Source organism: Xiphophorus hellerii, chromosome 5 (assembly GCF_003331165.1).
Source record: "Xiphophorus hellerii strain 12219 chromosome 5, Xiphophorus_hellerii-4.1, whole genome shotgun sequence".
Lineage (NCBI taxonomy): Eukaryota > Metazoa > Chordata > Actinopteri > Cyprinodontiformes > Poeciliidae > Xiphophorus > Xiphophorus hellerii.
In genome coordinates, this window is record NC_045676.1 from 11,286,214 (window position 1) to 11,306,872 (window position 20,659).

The following is a 20,659-nucleotide window of genomic DNA, read 5'->3' on the forward strand; positions in this document are numbered from 1 at the left end:
AATAAGAAAACGTTTAGTCATATGTTTTGATTTTAATTTTGAGATAATTCTTATATTGCAGTCAGTGGCTTTTAGTCTAATTATGATATTCCCTTTTCACCTGTTTGCATAATTCATCAATTCATCAAAGGATAATAGTGGTAGAAAGTGCAAAGAAAAGGGTGGGGCAGAGAGGGGGAGGGAAAATAAAAAACAAAAACAATAAGTGTAGAAAATAATTTTTGAAAACTGCTTCACAAATCAATATTATCAATATGCAACCCCTTTGTGTGTTTTTTTTCCAACAAAAGCCATATTTAACATGATCACCAAGTTGCCACAGTAACTTGCCCCCTCTTTTGTTTTTGTGTGTTGTGTAGTTTACAAAGGCTAATTTGTGATGAGGCAAAATATAAAGTGCTGTTTTGTTTCTGGGTCTTGAACTTCATTAATTTTTTTGCAGATTTTAATCCGCAGGCTGTTGCAGATTAAACTCCAGTATAACTCCAGATATGCACTGGAGTTATACTTTCTGAGTTTTGACTGAGGAACAGGAGTTGAGGCTCAGGAGTTGAGGCCCTGCATGCAGTGTTAATATTCATCAATGTGGTTAATGGGACTAATCCTCTTAGTTGATTGACTGGCAGTACAACTCCACACTCGTTCCATACATACCAATCAGACAAAAGACTGCAGAACTGGGATTAAATTTCAAAATGGGGACCATGTTTTCACCAGAAAAAACACAACCAAAAAGACACAGATCCTTCCTTGTGTCAGTCTCATTTATTTTCTTGTCACTCGTTCATTGTTATGCCTTTAGCTTGTTAAAACACCTGAATTAGGTTTTGCAGAAAAATCAATAGTTTGTGTGTTTGTGTTTGCAGCGCGGGTCAGACCCCTCGGAAGGTACGTCACCAGTACGCCGGCGAGCTCATGGACGTCTACTGCTCCCAGTGCAGTAAGAAGGTCAACCTGCTCAATGACCTGGAGGCTCGGCTCAAAAACCTCAGGGCTCACAGGTAATACACAGCAGGTTGCATTACCAACCTCTGGAACCAGGAGGGCTTTTTTGACCTCAAATTAATTCAGCAGACTATCAGGTCCAAATTGTTGGAAATCGTAGTTGTAGTTCTGTACAAATTTATTGAGTACTTTAAAAAAATAGTGTAATCATTAAAAAAATGTGTGATTGATATGGAAAAACAAAGAGAAGTGTGGTCTTCTTGCAACTTTCACAAAGAGCTACCATGGCCTTCTTGACTGCTTCTCTGGATAAAAATTTCACTGCTCATTCTCTCAGTTTTGATTGACAGCTGTGTCCTGGTAGGTTTCCAGTTGGGCCATCCACTTTTCATTTTCAAACGGTGCTCTTTGAGATGTCGAAAGGCTGTGATATTGTTTTATAATCTGATTCTGCTCTAAACGCCCCCACAGCTTTCTCCCTCACCTGTCTGCTGTGTTCCTTGGTTTTCGTGATGCTGTTTGCTTTCTAATATTATCAAAGATTCTTCTGAAGCTTATATAAAAGTTTTCAAATGTATGTAATTAACTGACAGTTTTACTGTCAGGCCGCCCTGACGGATATTACTGATATTTTATGAAATATCTTGATGTTTTTCTTTGCCATTTGGAAGAGTGACAGTGGTGTATAAAACACAATAATTTGATCATGCATGACAACAAACATCCACCTTAATGTCACCAAGTCAACAGGAACAGATGCTGCCAGCTATTTTAGGCACTCTACAGGTTTTTCTATGTCCAATTATCTTCCTCTCGTATTTCCACTGTTTGGTTTGAGTGCTTCTTTACCATAATATAATAAAAGTGATGCCATATTGTCACAAAGGTGTTCAAAGAGCAGCTGTTGCACGTGTACATAAACACACACAGACTAATTGATTATTCTGTAAAGCTGTCTCTCTGGTGCTTACCTCAACAGCCATTGTTTACAGGGTAGCTATTTATGGAAATATAATCCATGGTCACTTATTTTATCTGTACTGTTGACCTGAAAGCAGTAATGCACAGACTGACAGTTGACAAACTCGTTTAAATCATCAGAGAGTGTTAAATTAGCAGAATAATGGTTAATGTCACTACTTCCTTATTTTGTGTTTTTTTTTTTTTCCCTTTTTGAAATCCACAATGGCTCTCTTGATAATGCTACATTAATTTTGTGAATAATAAATCAGACGCAGGAAAAAGTCTACATTTGAAGGGATGGAAGTGAAAGAATAAAGGAGAGATGTAACTGAAACTTAAAGGAAGGTAACTGAGAAATACTGTATCTCAGTTATCCTCAGTTCTAAAGAGGTTAACTTAGCTCTAAAAGCGTAATGAGATTACTTATATCAGTTTTTCCTGCCACTGTATTGTAATTCTTCTTTTTTATTCAGATTATGTATGACTTTTTTGTATTTAAAAAAAACTAAACTAATGTTTATTTTTTTTGTTTTTGTTTTTCTTATCTTATAGTCCCAGTCGAAAAATCTCCAGCACTGCCTTTGGAAGGTAGGTCAATCTGCCGTATATGTTTGTCTGTGTGTTCATTGCTATAGTATGTATGGCTGTTTGTCTGAACCAAAGGTCAGTCAGTGGTGTGTTTATGCTTTTTATGGTCCACACTGCTTGTGTTTGATCTGTTTGTTGACATAGCCACCAATAAATGGATGAAAAAGGCCACTCAATGCTTCCTTATCACTTAGGTGTTTGCTAATAACAGTTAATCACTAACTAGGCTTCCAGGCTTCCAGAGAAAAATACAAGCATAATCAAGGAGGTAAATGGATAGCGAGATGCACAGTGCACAAAATTGCTGTCCGAGTGCTTTTCTGTGTAAAGAAACACGCCCATGAAATTATGACCAATCACACAATAGTTTTGCATGCACACAGAGGCGAAAAGTTCGGCAGCAGGTTGTGACAAGATGGGGTGGAAATGATTCTGAACTTATTTTATTAGTGTGTTCTTGATTTGATCAGGCTTTAAAAAAATTTGTGGAAAAGCTAACCTCAATTATTTGTGTCTTATGTTTGTAATATATTTATGTTTCCTGACTCTGAAATATTCCATCTTGCCTTTGGTTTTTGGGCAAGAGCTTTTTTGGCCACCGCTAGGTAACCAATAGCACATGAGATGTCTTCTCTTGAAGCTATTGTCCCAACTGTAGCGACACAAACTGAATTATGGTGACAGAATGAAAATGGCCTGTCAGACCTGATATATGTACTCAATAAGGTTTGGCCCCATCTCCCTGTTCTTTTTATTGTACATGTCTAGTTTGATTACATCCACTGTTTTACTGCTCTCTTCATCTATTCTCTTATTCCTTGTCGTCTGTTTTCCCTCTCTTCTTTCTCTCTTTCTTTCCTCCTCTCACCTATCTCTACATTACTCTCGCTAATGGAGCAGAACCTATTCCATCTCTTTTAAAAGCGGTTCGTTGTGTTAACATCATACAACAGAATGTCAGCCAGGCGAACTCAAATGCATATACTGAAGTATTCACCAGCCTTCTACATGTTCCCTAAGTGCACGTATTTGTGTCTGAGCAGGCAGCTGCTCCAGAACAGCAACCTCAGCAGCCGCAATGGCAGTACGGAAGACCTTTTCAGAGACAGCATCGACTCCTGTGACATTGACATCAACGAGAAGGTGAGAGTTCATTTGTTTCGTCTGTGTCCCCCAGCGATTTGCACATGTAGTGCTTGGACATCTTAAAATGTAGCATTAAAATGCCAGAAAATGAAAGGATGTTGCTTATGGATGTATGGCCTAGTGGAAGGGCAAGAATATCTCAAGTCTTTAATATATGGAAGGGGAGGCTTTTTAGATAGTTTGGCAACTTGCCCGTGAAGTGCCTCATCTTTGATAGATCCCTGGACCCATTAGAAAATCGAACTGATGGATGAGTTGTTTATTGTGTATGTGTTGTTAAGTTAATTATAAACAGCATATCATATTTTTGGGGGAAAAAATAGCTTCCTATTATTTGTGACTTATTTGATTGTTTATTTTTTTTTTTGCATAAGTTTTCTAATTTTTGTGTAAAACATTGTTTTAAGTCATTCTCCTGAATATTTGAATCATGAATGTATATTTTCAAAATATACTGAACCTGTTTCTGCCAGGTGAGTTTTCTTGAGAAGAAGGTAGCTGAACTCGAGAATGAGATTCTGATGAATAGTGACCTGAAGTCCAAACTGAAGCAGGAGAACACACAACTTGTACACAGGTAAGGTCCACTTATTGTTTTCTAGGTTTTAGTTGTAATTTAAGGACCCTTGACTTCAAATGAAGACTCTGTTAAAGAATCTTATAGAGTTTTTTTGATCCTGTCACTCGTGTTTGAACTCACGTTCCCTGACTGTTTTAAGAACGGTCTAACCAAACATGACAGTCTAACCAAAAGTGAGACTGTCATGGTGGTGTGTGGGGAACCATGGTTACAGCAGTGGTTTTGTCTGTTCTGCGGTGCCCACATGCACCTGCATGTAGCTGACCTTATGCCCAAGCTATTATCTTCATACTCCTAGACAGCATTCCAAATAATGTATCACTTTTGCATCATGGCTGTTATGTGCATTGCATTGCTACCCTACTGTGATTATCACTTAAAAGGTGTCATGAAGTAGCTTTAATGCAGAATATAAACTTCCATTTCAATATGTACTATGCCTTATTCAGGAGCCATGAACATAAGAATCAGCTTGTGAGTGCTTCTTGCAGAAGCAGGACTGAATGCTGGGGAGAAGTTGAAAACTGTGTCCAGGTCCAGTTGTGGTGGTTGCTGGGAGACTGAGGAATGCAACGTTTTTCTGTCAGAATGCAGTTCGAACGTGTCAGACTGAGAGTCCTGCAACCATATTTAGCTTATGTTTATATTTATTTATAGAAAAGCAGAAATAAGTCGGCTTAAGTGTTCAAAGAATTGAATAGTTTCAGAGTGTGTGGACATTGCAACTCCTGCGTGACCACAGTAATCATTTCAAAACACACAGACTTTAGATTGTTTTGTGTATGATCTCTTGTGACTGCACCCACCAAGGTATGCTTCAAGAGCGCTGCAGGGGTAATATTATTCAGGAGGCTAAACTCAGTGATAGATGGATGCATATATCTACTTAGATAAATTGTGATAAGCTCAATGAGATGTCCAGTTGTGTGATATTCTACCACATAGCAGGGTCTGAAGTTGGAAATGAGACGGTTCTTGTTAAATGGTGATGAAATTTTCCATGCCACTTTTTTATAGTATAGGGAGACTGTGGATCAGTCTTCATCTCATGAGAAGTGGACCTTAGTATTTAACAAAAAAAACACCAATCTCAATTCAAATTTTACTTTAAAGGTAATATTCTGTGACAAATTCTTCATGCCAGGGTAAATGAGCTAGAGGAACAGCTGAAGGACCAAGAGACTCGTGCGGAGCAAAATTTCCAGGAGGAGTTAAGAAGACACAGAGAAACCTACAGCAAAATGGAAAGAGACAAAAACACACAGATAGAGCTACTGACCAGCCGGTAAGAAACACACAGGCACTCTCATACTAAAGCAACTGTTAGACATTAACTTTATATGCAGTTTATATAACTGCATATAATGTTAAAGTTAGAAATTAACTTTACATGCAGTTTCTATTTCAGTTACAAAACCAGATGTGTCTTAAACCGGAAAAAGCATTGAAGTTAATTTCACTTGTAACAAAAACATGATACTATGCCTAGAAAATGATGACCAAATTTTACTATAATACCATTGTATTTGAAACCTTGAAACCTTCTCCAAAGTGATGTTTTGTCTGAAAAAATTGAGTGATAATTATAGTTAGGACCTATACAATGAAAGTTTTTGCTGCAGTTCAGTGAAGCTGCAGTAATAAGCTATGCTGAATGTTCTCGTCAAAGTTTTTCTATTATTGTCATGCTTCAGCTACTTGGATGTACATTCTATGTGGAATGAAGAATCTGATATGTGTTCTTTATCCTACCATTTGTAAGAAAAGCTTAGACATCCAGAAAGCTGACATTTTCACCTGCACCTATCCACTATGTATGTTTGACACAGTAAGATGCTTGTTGGGTATTACAACAAGCATCTTACTGTATCTTACATTACAATTGCAAAATGTTGGAGTAAGAAAGCCTTTTTTCACTTGAGGTACTGTGCAGTCTGGGAAAAAATAACCATTGAGTGAATAAGAGTAGGCCACATTGTACAAACATATGAGAATCTTTTTAAAACTGTATTTAAGGTTATTTTTCAGGCAATTTATTTGTATTTTGTACATATTTATCATTTTTAAACTGTATTTTTGCCGAACTGTGTTTTCAGTATTAAGCATCTGGAAGAGGAGAACACTGAGATGTCTGTTAGTATGTTCCGACTCAAATCTCAGACAGAGAAGCTTGATGAGGTGAGTCAAGTTTACTTTTCCTTGTTAGAAACTACCATATAAAAAACAAATGCTATTAGATTTTTAGCACTTGCCACCTAGTGTCAAAACACTGTCACAACAGACGAGTGACTGTTTTAAGAAAGTGTGATGTATAGCTTGTAGAGAACTGCTTAGTTAATATTTAATAAATTATTTTTCTGTGTTTGCAGTGTGTCTGTTTGCACACAAATTCTGCCTTTTACTGTTAGACCGAACTGGGATTTAGGCGTAGTGTTTACTTTTTAATTGTTGTTGTTAAATACATGATCTAATGTAACAGTGTTAAATTAAAAATAGGTTTTATTGCACATGTAAACAGACATTCCAAATTTTATTATGAATTTAAAAAAAGAAATTTTAACTTTGTCCGTCTATCACCAGGAGAAGCAAAGGATGACAGACAAGCTGGAGGATACCAGTCTGCGGCTGAAGGATGAGATGGACCTGTACAGGAAAATGATGGAAAAACTGAAACAAAACAGAGAGCAGTTCCAGAAAGAAAAAGATGCCATGCAGGAGGTGGGAGGATTATCTAAACAGCCTTTAAAATTTCAGCATCTGATCCATCAGTTGTGTGTTATTTTTCTCTTCCTGCAGAATCTTGTGAGCTCAAAGGCCAACAAAAGCCTTTCCAACATGATATAATTTTGTTATTCAGACAATTCTGTGTTGTGTAGTTAATAGAGGATCTGCGTCGAGAGCTGGAGCATTTGCAGCTGTACAAACTGGAGGCGGAGAAGCCTGGTCGGAGCCGCAGCTCCTCAACTGGACTTTCAGACTTTAACAGCAGGACCAGAGAGGTGGAGCTCGAGCATGAAGTTAAGAGACTGAAGCAGGTGCAGATAAAATCATTTTTCCAATCCTTTAATCCAGCTTCATTTCTAAGTGCTTCAGCTGCTTGATGTGTGTTGGCGTGTAGGAATGAGCTTTTTTTTTTTTTTACAAATTTTCAAACCATTATTTTTGGGGGATTTTACAGCATGAGAATACTTTATGTACTTGTATCCAAACCCTCTGTTTTCCCTTCATCAAAAAATATTTTATCCATTATCATAATATTTAATTAGTAGTCGTGTTCTACAGAGAATTTCCACACCGTTTCTAGGTTTCAGTGTTTTTGCAAGCTCTCCACCAAATTAATGTGCTTTCTGGGCTCCCAGAGAAGTAAAATGTCAAACTTTTCATAAATCAGTGAAGGCCCTTGCAGCGCTTTTATGACTACAGAGACCACACTCCTCACTTCTCCTCTGTTAAATAGTACATTTCTGTTCCGTTTTACCAGCAGGAATGACAACAAATCATAATGACCCCTGTTAGCAGCTTTTAAAATCCCTTCTTTACTGCAGCCCTGCACTGCATGAATTACTGATATTTTGACTTGGGAGTAGAGAGTTAAGTCAGGCTGAACAGTGTTGTATTGGTTCTTATGAGAATACAAGTCACAGTCTACATTTGAGAGTAGTATATTTTATTGAATGTACCTTTGTGTTTCTGCTGATTATATATTATATATAGATGTGCACAGATATGTATATTGAATGTTGTTGTCTAACAATAGTCTTAAATTGTTGGAAACCTATTATTTCCAATAGGTTTCCAATATAAGTTTGGAAACCTATAGGATATGGCCAAACCAAAGTATTGATTTAGTCATATCCAAACAAAACCAATTGGTTTGGTTTGGAAAACTATTCCTCCTGCTACAAACTGAAAGTGGGTTAACGTAGTGCATTCTGGGATTCTCTTTGTTTTCTGTGTGTAGTTCAGTTCTGAGGGTCACAACAGTGTTAAAGAGCTGGAGCTATTTCTGGTGGTCAGGTGACACAATATTCAAATATTAGTGACTAAGACATAACCTGATCTTCAGCATTAATCTGTCCTTAAGATAACTTATTATTGATACTGTGAAAGGCACAAATGCTCCTTTGCACAGCGTGTCTGTATATATTGAATCAGAATCAGTAACATCAGATAATGATGCTTGCCTCCACCTTATAGGAGACGTATATCATTGTCATCAAGTAACAATGGGACCTCGTCGAGGGTCATACGTTTATCTTGTTTTATTCTAAACAGATATCTTTACAGAGTATTGAGTCAGGCCTGCTAAATCTGAGTCCCCTATACACACATAATACATCAACCATAGGCTAGCAGATGCTAGCTTTATAAAAATCCTTCTATCGGTTACCTCAGAAAATCTTATAATAATGACCATTATCTTTTGTTTTATAGAATCTCACAGGTTATCACTGTACAGCTCCACAAAAAAATCTAAAGTTACTAAACTGCCAGCTGGAAGTATGCAAGCTTAAATTCTCTTTTATTGCATTATAACTTCATAAACACTGGCTTTAGAGTCTATCGATTTTCCTACTCTTTCTTCATGTTTTTAGTGGCTGATACTTGGAACTGATGATTTAATAATAAACTCAAAGTAGAAAGTTAATTATTATTTTCTATCCCCATTGAGGAAAAATAATAAAACGTGGTCTGGTAAGGATATAAAACACTGCACAAAGACCCAGTAGAGCCTCATTATCTCATTCCTTTTTTATGGAAAACTAAAATATGCCTTGAGTAATGAGAATTAGATATTTAATAGCAGCAGAAAAAGAAATGACCAACAAAAGCACACTCAAAGAAAGTTAACAAGGTGGAGATAAAAATGAACAGAGTCCAGCAGTGTGATGGACAATCTGGTGTAATGACTGTAATGTCTCATTCTTCATAAGAGACATAATGTTCTGCATTTTAAGAACCCAAAGAGCCCCAAAAATGTTTTTTTTTTCTTATTTAAATAAACATTTAGGGATTTAACTTTTTAAACACCTGAGGGGCCAGAGACTGAAACTTTGTACCAAATCAAACCCAATAAGCCCCCTTCCTGTAATCCATGAGAAAGACCGACACTCGCATTGAACTGTGCACCTCTGTAAATGTGTGTATGTGTGTGTCCAGCAATGTGCATCCCAGGACTTTCTTCCCCCTGACTTCCATCTCCTGGTGTTGTCTGGGGCTCAGCGCTGCCCCGGACTCACGGTAAAATTGCCTCTGTGACCTTTGACGTCCCAATTAACAACTAATAACACTGGAGTAGAGTAATCTCGGCCAAGTGTGATTGGGGTCAGCGCTGCAGCTCCCTTGTTTAATGGCTGAAGGTAAAACAAGGGAACAGCAAACTGGCTTCCTGTCAGCAGTTTTAAGCAAACTAAATCATAAAGCTTTTTTTTTAACGCAGCAGACAGTGCAGGGAAACCGTTAACACAGATAGCCTGTGCTATGTCCTGATTAGCTGTGTTTGCTGCCTGATGAGCAAGCAGGTGTTGTGTTCTTGGTGTATGTGTTAACATAGAGTAGTTTCTGCTTTTAAAAGCTTGTTCTACACGCTTATTTTTTCATCCTGTTTTTCTCTCCCTTACCTCCTACCCTGATTTGAAATTTTTAGGAAACCCAGAAGCTGAGGGAGCAGAATGAAGACCTGAATGGTCAGATTCTCAGCCTAAGCCTCCATGAAGCCAAGAACCTGTTTGCCACCCAGACCAAGGCTCAGTCTTTAGCTGCTGAGATAGACAGCGCCTCCAGAGATCAGGTGAAACTTCCATCCATCATTTTCCATCGTTTTAACTGCTGACTTTCTTCTAAGTTGTTCTCATTCTGTAGTCAGATCTCATGTATTTCTAGAACATATCACAGAATGACAGTGTGACAAAGGTTACATTAGTCATTAAGCTAGTGTAGACAGGTTCATTGGCTACATCTTATGTATTTTCTAACTGCATAGCAATAACAACAATGCATACCCATCCTAAAATGACTTCATGTAATCTTAAGGCAAGTTCTTTAGGGTTTTATTATTCAGTAAAATAAAAAAAAACTTATGTTGTTTTATAATTTAATTTGATTTATTTGGAGATATGATAGTTATTTTTCATTTCAAACTGAAGTACCATCAGAGACAGTTTTAATGCTTGATTTATGAGTCATTAACAATAGTCTTCTAAGATTAGAGATTTACCTGTACAGAGTCCAAAGATCAGTAAAAACCTATTAGCTAAATGATGCACAGCATTTATACTTTGATCTGCTGACATGCATCAGGAGTGTAGTTTGGTCAGGAACACCTTTGGTTCTCTTCTTTTGGTCCTGTACTCGCATTTCAGGCATGTATAGGTAACATTATTACATGAGACGGATTGTGACTAACATGAAACAAAAATGGTCACTAAACAAGCATACCAACCAAGAGCGGGTAGGGTGAAGGAGGTAAACAGCATGAACGACAACAATAGCAGAGACTGTTTATGGTATTAAAGTGCAGAAATATGCACTTGTGTACCTATGATAGTACCCCTGATGATGGTCAGGGGTACTATCATAGGTACACAAGTGATTTCCCAAATAAAATCAAGAGACCATTGGCCAGTAAACATCTTTGGGTAATATCTTAGATGGTAGTGATAATAAAATGTGTTTGACGTTCATGTTTCTCCACAGTTGATGGAAGCCCTGAAGGAACAGGAGGACATCAATTTATGCCTGCGGCAGTACATGGACAAGGTTATTCTGTCCATCTTGGACCACAACCCTTCCATTTTGGAGATAAAGAACTAGCAGACGCCTAGCTGGGATGGAAATCATCAGTCCTAATGTCGAATGGTTGCCAGTTATCTGTTCTGGGAATCTGTACAGGAGGACGGCAAAGATGAGTGGACTTGGTTTATGTAAATGGACCTGCTTTGCCCTCTGCTGTTTGTTCTGAGGACATTTTCTCCCCATGGACTAATATTCAGCGATACATTTTGAGGGACTTTTCTCAGTGAGCGAATGCTAAACAACTGATGGTTATGCAAATGTGACTGTTGGTCTCAGTCTGCACTGTTTTCTTACTCTGCTGCTCTGTTCTGTTCATATTGTTATGACTTTTTTTTATGTTACAAGCTGGTAGTTTCTAAGCAGGAATAACCTGAGCCCAACCTGCTTTTAAGGCTGACACAGTCAGTCAGTGGAGTGCACTGGAATTAATCTAAAGGGCATAAATACTGGAACAGCCTAACACGTCTTACCTTCAAAAAGTAATTCTGGTATTATTGAACGATAAATGACTGGTAGGGTCTATTTTTGGAAAAACAGTATGTCAGATTAAAAAAAGAAAAAAGATGGCAAGTAGATGGTTACCCTGTTCCAGACAGACATGAAGGCAGCCATGTTGCCTGACCTGTGTACAAGAGATGATGAATGCATGTAATCATTAATTTGGACAAGCATGTATTTTGAAAAGAATAAGAAATGAGCAAGCTCAAAGAAAGAACAGAAGGAATGTTTTTGGAAGTTGAAACAAATAACAATGAAATGCTTTGGAATGTTGGACTCTACATCCTGGAGAATAGTTTCTTTGTAAAATCAGTGAAAGGTACACTGAAGGGTTTTTAATGTTTTTTTAATCTTAAGAATAGTCTTCCAAAAAACTTTGCTTCTATGTCAATCAGAGCGGTAGTCCTTAGTTGGCTCAGAAGGGTTGAACTGATTGACAGAAGTTGTAGCCAAGGAATGTCTTTAAACTCTAAAGTGAAGCCTGAGCTGGAAGAGATTTGCAGCTGGTAGTAATATACCCAAACAATGTTGCACAGGAACGTTTTGATATGAATGTGTGGGGTAGCTACGTCTGAGTGATTGATGGTGTCTGTAACAGGCCATTTAAACGCATCTATAAACACAGAGAGATCGACTTACAAACCATTTGGATCAGCAATCTCATTGCCACCTTCTAACAACACATTTACATGAAGCCCTGATTTACTTTGTGTGACTAATAAACTGCTGTAAATATAATGAACTAAATGTTTTACTTCCTGTGTGGCCAAAAGGCATTTGTAATTTAATGTAATTGGTTAAAACATGTTTTAATACACATGTACAGTATTTAGTACTGCAATTGAGGGTTACTTTAAGTGGATAGGTTGACATTTTTGAGGTGAGATTCTGGCAAAAGCTTACAAATGGTTAATCTCTTACCTGCAGCAAATAGCTGTCTCTTGGTGTCTAGAGTGTCTACATTTAGTATAAACCCATATTAGATGGTCTCAGAGGATAATGCTAAATTGTAGTAGAGACTTCAGTTGCCATTGGGTGTTTTTTTTTTTTTGTTTGTTTTTAGTAAAAAGAAAAACATATAATTATTTACATGGACAATGGAGTTCAGACCCAGTGTGCCACCACAGAGCTTCCGTTGTGAAACATAGACTGACACCAGAATATGTACAGTAAAGCATTTCCATTCAGACTAAATAGAAACTCTAATAGAAACAACAAAAAAATGCAATAGAAAAATATTTGTTTTGATTTAAATTAGCCTGTTTTTTTATTTTTATTTTTTTATTTTTACACACCCATACTATGCTCTAATTTCCCAGTATGTTTCACATGGGACGATTTTTGGTGGTACACATCCTTCTATCTCTATTTGTGTAAATAATTATTTTTTTCTGTAAATAACCACTTAAAGCAAATGTAACAACAGCTTAAATGTTTATAAAATACTATTGACATAAATTATTTTTGAGTTGGGCTTTGTTTTAAAGCCCCTGTAATCCACTATGGTCTTGGTCATCCTCAGGCTAGCCCTTAGCTGCAGCTGGAGGAACCATCTAATCTGGATATTTACCAAATGAAGATGCTAACAGAGTTACTACAGGTAAAATAATACTGCTTATAATCCTTTAACTCAGGAACTCAAGTCAAACTTCCTGAACTATCCCATTAAAGGAGGAACAATCAAAATCTGCTGTATTATGTAATTCTCACAAACTTGAGTTTTGCTTCCTTGCACAAAAAATATCTTGTTTTCTTTTGCATGGCTTACATTTTTCTCTGTCTGTGCCTTCTGAGGACATTTTTTCAAGATGAACTTGCTCTAGACTTACACATTTTTCAAGGTACACTTTGTGTCTGTCAGACTTGTTTTCCTGACTTGTAAATGTTGTACTGGAACAGTAATCATTTGTATTGATGTGCCACTTACCACTCTTTTTAAGACTGGTACTAAAAAAACTATTTTTACAGTTTTATCAAAGAGAAACCAGCTTGTTGCCTAGGTGCTTTGTTGGATGTATAGCACAATGCTTTGTATGGTACTTAGACTGTCTCCTGTTTTATCTGTATAGTGATTAATTCTTTTTTCTTTAAAATTAGTTTCTATTTCTTTCGTTTGTTTTAACTTTTTGTTAGCTATGATCAGATGAGTAATTTTCACATTGCTTAAAACTGACTTTTTGTATGGTTGTAAACCGTCTTCCTACTTCAACTGTGAGCATTATGAGCAATATTAACTTATACAAATACTGGCTCATCGGTTCTTTCAATAGCTGCTTGTGCCATCCTCAATTTGAATAAAATCCAACCCAACATCAAGTTGTAAATCTGAAGTCTTGTTGCTTTTAAAGGGCTATTCATTGCAGTCTAGGTAATTGATTTGGCAATAAAGATGTTTGGGCTGTAATAATGCCTCATCAGATTCTTATCACTTTGATGGCTCTCGATTCAAATCGCAAGAAAGGCCAGCTCAGGTTTGCTAATAACTAGATAAACATGCTTAAGATATTTTTGGATTCTGTTGTTACGCATTTTCTCTTTCAATATTTCTATAGCTTTAAAAGAGTGCAGATGTTTTGGTCAACTGCCCAGTTTCAACACAAAAGTTTAATTTAAATTTGCACCAAATGTTTTAAGACTAAGCAAGTACATAAATAAGAGTTAGAGCTGGTACCTATCCAGAGTCGGGATTTTGGCACAATTATTATTCCACCATACCTATTTTCAATGGCCATTGAGGGAAAGGAGAGGTTCATCCTGAATAGGTCACCAATCTATTACAGCTGAGGCAAATAAATAAAGCATAGAATCAAAAATAGCAAAAAATAAATAAATAAAAAAGAAAAGAAAAAATGCTACAGAAATTCATATATAAAAATGGGATGTGTTGAAGCTCAAGAAAAGAAAATGGTTACATCTAAATTGAAACAGTCAAGCTGAGAAAAGGAAGTAAATGTATTTCTCCGTAGCTTGGCGCCACCTATCTGTCACTTCGTTTAAATAACTTTTTTTGGGGTGAGGGGAGCGATTGGTTCTTCGCGGGGGTCAGGCCTGCCTGCAGCTTCACTACAGGTAAGAAATATATTCTGATGAAGCCCGATGTTAAGATAACTAATTCGTTTTTATTTTAAAATGATAATTTCTGCTTCCCGGCCGCTTAACCTACCGCTATAAAAGTTAACGCGGTAACTTTTATAGCGAGGAGCCAGTGAATCACAGCGCTACGGTTAGCTAATGGAGGCGTCCCGACACCAGGCGGTTACATTGCAGTCAGCTCAGGGGGGAGTTTATTACCTTCTGTGCACATTAAGACCATCCTGGTGCGGTCTGACTCCAGCTGAATCTGAGAGGGTTTTACCTTTTAAGCGCGATTTAACCCTGATCTGCATCCAAACATAAACTTCGCAGAAAGTCTGAGGAACTCGTATTGAAAACAGTAGCTAGTGCTGGATTCAGAGTAAATGCCTCCAAAGTATGACAGATCAGTTCACAAAAAAAAAGTAGGTTAAAGTTTGCTCTAAGACGTTAAATCTCAGTACCTAAGAAAAAGTGAATTTCAATAGTTTCAGTCTTTTTTTTCCCTGCAAGTTTTAAGTTTAATTTAACAGAACATTAGAATACCATTAATCCATGGGTGCCCAGAGTCGGTCCTGGAGGGCCGGCATCCTGCGTGTTTTAGTTTTCTCCCTGGTTTAAAGCACCTGGATCAAATGATGGCTCGTTAGAAGGCCTAAGAAGAACATTGAGTTGCTTAAAAGGTTGTTACTACCACCAGGGAGAGAACTAAAACGTGTAGGATGTTGTCCCTCGAGGACCAACTTTCGGCACGTCTATTGAAAAATGACATTTTAAAACAGAAGTGTTGAGGTTTCTGCTGTCAGTACTTGGTTGGGGCTCCTTTTGCATGATTTACTACATGGATGTCCAGTTCTCAAGGGAAAAGTGTCCTAACAGCTTTAGATGAGTGTCCACCTCCTTAGAGTCCTGATAAAGAGCAATCATTTGATGCAGGTGTGTTAGAACCAGGGAGGGACCTAAAACCTCCAGGATACCTGCTCCTGAAGACTGACTTTGAATACTTCTGACTTACTGCATCAGAACGGTGTGGCTGTGCTGAGGTGTAATGAAAAACCAGGTTGCTTTGGTAGCTGTCTTCAGGTCAACTGCGTTGTTGGGTCTGGGTTTTCTCATCTTCATCTTAAATAGATTCTCTATGACACATGTGTCAAACTCAAGGCCCGGGGGCCAAATATGGCCCGCCGCAGCTTTTTATGTGGCCCTCTAGACAACCAGTTATTCACAAATCCGCAAAATTCACACAAAATCAACCGATCCCCACATTTGATCCTGATTTTACTGCAAATGTTTGTCAAACTTGGCCAAATCCATTGGGTTTAAGTGACTGCTGCCTCAGCTTTACTTGATGTCAAGCCATCGATACGACAATAAAACAAAAAGTCACATTTAGCATCATACATTAGCACAACTATCATATAAATTCCCTTCAAATATTTCTAAATCAGCACCACAAAATCTATGACTTTGATTGCAAAAAAAACCCACAAAAACAATCACAAAATTCTGGATGGACTGATCAGTGTAAAAAGATGTCTCATATTATTTCATTTTAGCAAACACTTATTGAAACAAAAAGCTGTTTACGTGTATTTCAACAGTTTAATGGGTTTTACCAATAGATTCTGGCACAACCGGCCCTTTAAGAACATTCAGATTTTTGATACGGCCCAAAATGAAAATGAGTTTGACGCCCCTGCTCTATGAGATTTAGGTCTGGTGAGTGTCCTGAAATGGCTAAGCGACCAAAAATATTGAACTTTTTCAAAATATGTTTTTGAGCAGAACTTATACTAGAGTCCTGTAAAAACTATTTGCCACTTCCAAATTTCTGCTGTTTTGCTACTCTAAATGTCAGATGATCAAACTCCTATATCAGAAAAAGATAACCAGATGAAACACAAAATGCAGTTTTCAAATGGGAAGCAAATGAAGGGAAGCAAGCCATCTAAACACTAGCCTCGACTACTGCCCATTCTGTAGAATCAAGAAACCACCTAAACAAAACTTGTTTCACAACATAAAGTAGATTAGGCTTTTAAAGAACAAAAAGAAGCCAAAAATGAAAAAATCTGACTCTTCAGCTGCTAAGTATGCAGAAAAGGGTGATTCTGAGAGTTTTCTGCATTGGAGCATTTTTACAGATATTCACAATAATTGATATGATCACTTTTTCTATCATTTTTTTTAATATATAGGAATGCACCAATATAAAAATTTGGGCTGATATCAATACTGCTCTTAAGGTTGATAACCGATATTTTCTGCTATTATATGTATTTCTCTACTTCTTTGACACCATTAGAAAAACATAGCTGACATTGCCTCTCTGCTTCAGTTAAACATCCCACAATCCTGTGCTGCATTATTATCACACATCCAAACATATGCCATGATCATATCCTTCTCCCGAAACACTAACAAGATTCAAATAAACTTTGTCTGTTAATATCAGAGCAGTTCTACTTATCAATACCGATATGTTAAGAAAATCCCAAACAGTAGCTGATTCTGATTTTAATGCAGACGTCCTGCATCTCTTTATTTTTAGGTTTTGTAATGAAGGAAATAAAAAGAATATGTATTATTTATGATGTGTAATGAACCCTTTAACCTTGTGTGACAGGTGACGTGATGCCTCAGTGTGAGTTCAGATTCGAGTCCGGACGAAAGGGAGTTCAGCACAACACCTGTAAGCCCAACGATCTGCCCAACGGTCACATTCCTGATGCACGTTGGGTTAACAGGGCAAGGCGCCGACATGGAGCCAGCGAGAGTACGAATGCTGGCTCTCTGGACCGCAGAGACTGGAGTACTAAAGTTGTGTTTCCGAAGAACCCCGGGAAACAAAAGGGCGCTTTTTCACCTGTCACTAATGATACGCCAGCTGGAAGAGGGAGAGTTGCAGATGTGCCTCGGTACACTACAGCCAATGGCCACCAACGTGGAGCCAGCGAGAGTACGAATGCTGGCTCTCTGGACCGCAGAGACTGGAGTACTAAAGTTGTGTTTCCGAAGAACCCCGGGAAACAAAAGGGTGCTTTTTCACCTGTCACTAATGGTACGAGAGCTGGAAGATGGAGAGTTGCAGATGTTCCGCAGTATGCTGCGGCCAATTGCGCCGCCAGTTTTGGTGTCACTCGTTACTATAAACCTGAACAAGCAGCACCAGACCCCAGATTTTCTGCATCCGAGGAGAAACGAGGAGGAAATAACCGCTTCAGAAACAAGAAGAAAAGGTATGCCAAGACTTCTTCTGTCAGAATTGTTAACTGAGGAACACATTTAGTCAGTGCTGCTGTGCTTTTTAGGCAAATCTCCACAACATAAGTGTTAGCTTTTGCATGGCAATTGTACAGCCTCTTTTAATATGATGCGCCACCTGTGTGTCTGGTGTGGGTAGACTACAACACAGTGTTAAAGTAGGGCTGAATGATATGGCTGAAAAATGTATCACAATATAATATTTTCATATCAGACTATTGTTTCATATCAGTCTATTGATAATTGTTTTTTTGTTTTTTTTTTAAATATCTGAAGTACAACCAAACTGATGACAGTTTTACATGTTTTATCCACTTTTCACCCCGTTCTATTTTTATTTTTAAGCAGTCATGAGGCACAGTGGCAAAATCTTAAACTGCTGCTCTGCATATTACACAGCAATTTGTTGCTAGGTAACCAAAGAGTGAGTGAGTTGCTAGGTAACCAAAGCATGAGTAAGTTACTAGGTAACCAAAGAGTGAGTGAGTGAGTGAGTGAGTGAGTGAGTGAGTGAGTGAGTGAGTGAGTGAGTGAGTGAGTGAGTGAGTGAGTGAGTGAGTGAGTGAGTTAGTTGATTCCAGCAACCTTGCTTAGCTGGCTATGCAGTTAGTCATTCCTCTGCCTACATCCCCCAGAATGCTGTTTGGTTCTAGATCAGAGTTCAGTGAAATTGTTGATTTTGTCAGACGTATTATCTATTGATATTGATCATGTGTTTATTATGATATATATATATTATTGATTCTTTTTTTGTCCAGGCTGTTTTTGTTGAATTTTTGATTTTGCGATCTCTTTCAACCAAAGGACTCAGCCAGGTGTACTTTCTAATGGACAGAAAAACAACAGACGTGGTCACTAGCAGCAGTAACTCAGAAATGAATTACAGCGAAACATCAAAGCATCGAGGCAATTTTACTTTCTATGGAATTTATAACGGTACACATTGGTAATGTCAACAATATACCGTATCCAGGAAAAAATGCAGGACCCGTAAGCACTGAGCCAGTTATAACTTGTTGTACTGTCGTCGTTTCCAGTTTTTTTTTTTTTCTTTTGACAGATTTCTGTTCAATTTGCCTCAAGGATCAGCATCTTCCCCAAAATGTGAATTTCCTTTTCTTGCCTAAAGACATTTAGGTGTATGCTGTTCAAAACATCTCCAAATACATTTAGACTTATGTGTTTACATACTCAGACCTCATAAGAGGACCTACAATGATATTGAATCCAACACCATGGGTCTTTTTTACAGAGGTATGGACATGACCTTTCCAGAAGGTTATAAGCCACTCCTGATGTCCTTGCAAGAGAAGGAAGACTGGGACAAAGAGATCCAAGATGTCACTCTCAAAAAGAGGGTGGAGTTGAATGTAGTGACCGTGCCTTATGGTAAAACAGACTTTTACTAACTCTAGAATCCATTTGTCCATCAATGTACAGTACAGTCTCTACAAACAGAGCAGTGATAATATTATGACGGTAACAGTGTATCAGACCTGACCAGATATGCCACAGGAAGTAGAAAACTCAGTTGAAATTACGAAACTACGTAAATTTCTAATTAATTTCAGAAGAGTGCTATTTTTAGGCCCTGACTGGCTTCATGTGCCTTCTCTAGGTCCGGAGGACGTGCTCCACTTCTCTCTGCAGGATTTGTCACTTCGGCAAAACAACATGGCCGATGCATCGGTGGCGGCTAATTACAGTCCAGCTGTGCACCACGCACATCCGATACGATGGCGCCGCTACCGCTTTGCCATTCAATCAGAGCAGTTTGCAGACGCCGAGGAGTGAGGCAGGCGCTAGCCACATATCGTAACCAACATCTTATAAGACCTTGGTGCTTAGCGTTTTTTACAGTTGACCCTATGTGGGGATCCTGGAAAGTAGCTGTGAATAGAATATTTGTCATATGGTCTTGTTTTTCCCATGAATATGGCTTAGTTTTCATAAATTAAAAGGTAAATATTTACTTAAATTTCAACATCAAATATGTTGTCTTAAATTATAAGATAGCACAAGTTGCATGTAGTTTCTTCCATGTTATATTTTATCTGATCATTTGTTTTAGGATTTTAGTTTGTTTATTTGTTGTTGTTTTGAAATGAATCATTTAGCTTTTGCCTTTGTGGTCTTAAATGTTTTTAGTTGTTTTCCAGACTTTGTTGTTCTGCCATACTTGTGTTTTTATATTTTTCAATATAAATTTAATAGTTTTGTTTTAAATGGCCAAAAGACTGTTGAGGATGTTGATGGTGGATCATTTAAGAAAAAAATTCAAAGGATTGTTTATAAAATAGCACGTTCATCAACAACATGTAGTTTGTATTTTAATTTTTAATTTAATAGTCAAAAAAGTAAGCTTCGAAGTGGAAGTATGGTTTATGTAACACCAACTAATCAGCTTGTTAATTTTCTTTGCCAGAATAAAAGATTTTCCTCAGACTTCTGTTCTAGATTTTTTGCCTCCACATTATGCTTTTTGAGATGTACACAGTTGGAGTCACAAGTTTTGTGACAGAAATGTAGATTTTCCACAAACCTCAGTTTTTAGTTCTTTTTGCCGCAGTGTACAGAACTTAAATATTTTGAAATGCTTTTATTGAGAAACGCTTGTAGTTTATGGAAGCCAGCAGTATGACAGCATTGACCTTTCTTTTTGATTTACTGGATATAAGATTCTGGTGCAAATCTTGATTGGTGACCCGGTCATGACTTCGCAGTGCTCGGAGGTCGGCTCATTCATTCAGAATGGCAGAGAAACACCAGCTAAGTAGGTCATATTGTGGCAGGGGTGGAACATAAATG

The 20,659-nt window shown here is 37.7% G+C and overlaps 2 protein-coding genes across 4 annotated transcripts in view; both read left to right on the forward strand.

Moving 5' to 3' along the window:
- Positions 1–13,845, forward strand: part of LOC116719982 (rab11 family-interacting protein 4B) — a 38,378-nt gene extending 24,533 nt beyond the window's left edge. For 2 of the 3 annotated variants that reach the window (XM_032562904.1, XM_032562902.1), the window contains exons 4-14: positions 867–1,001; positions 2,461–2,496; positions 3,540–3,639; positions 4,116–4,219; positions 5,367–5,507; positions 6,319–6,400; positions 6,803–6,940; positions 7,099–7,257; positions 9,383–9,463; positions 9,870–10,013; positions 10,919–13,845. In XM_032562904.1, the coding sequence (XP_032418795.1) occupies positions 867–1,001; positions 2,461–2,496; positions 3,540–3,639; positions 4,116–4,219; positions 5,367–5,507; positions 6,319–6,400; positions 6,803–6,940; positions 7,099–7,257; positions 9,383–9,463; positions 9,870–10,013; positions 10,919–11,035 (1,237 nt within the window). In that variant the 3' untranslated portion in view covers positions 11,036–13,845. The remainder of the gene's footprint in view (positions 1–866; positions 1,002–2,460; positions 2,497–3,539; positions 3,640–4,115; positions 4,220–5,366; positions 5,508–6,318; positions 6,401–6,802; positions 6,941–7,098; positions 7,258–9,382; positions 9,464–9,869; positions 10,014–10,918) is intronic. The other variant, XM_032562903.1, reaches the window with a different exon arrangement.
- A 228-nt stretch (positions 13,846–14,073) lies between these two features.
- LOC116719983 (uncharacterized) lies at positions 14,074–20,296 on the forward strand. The gene is made up of 4 exons (XM_032562905.1): positions 14,074–14,584; positions 17,214–17,826; positions 19,104–19,240; positions 19,470–20,296. The coding sequence occupies exons 2-4, from the start codon at positions 17,222–17,224 to the stop codon at positions 19,643–19,645; spliced, it is 918 nt and encodes a 305-aa protein (XP_032418796.1). The 5' UTR covers positions 14,074–14,584; positions 17,214–17,221; the 3' UTR covers positions 19,646–20,296.
- The last annotated feature ends 363 nt before the right edge of the window (positions 20,297–20,659 follow it).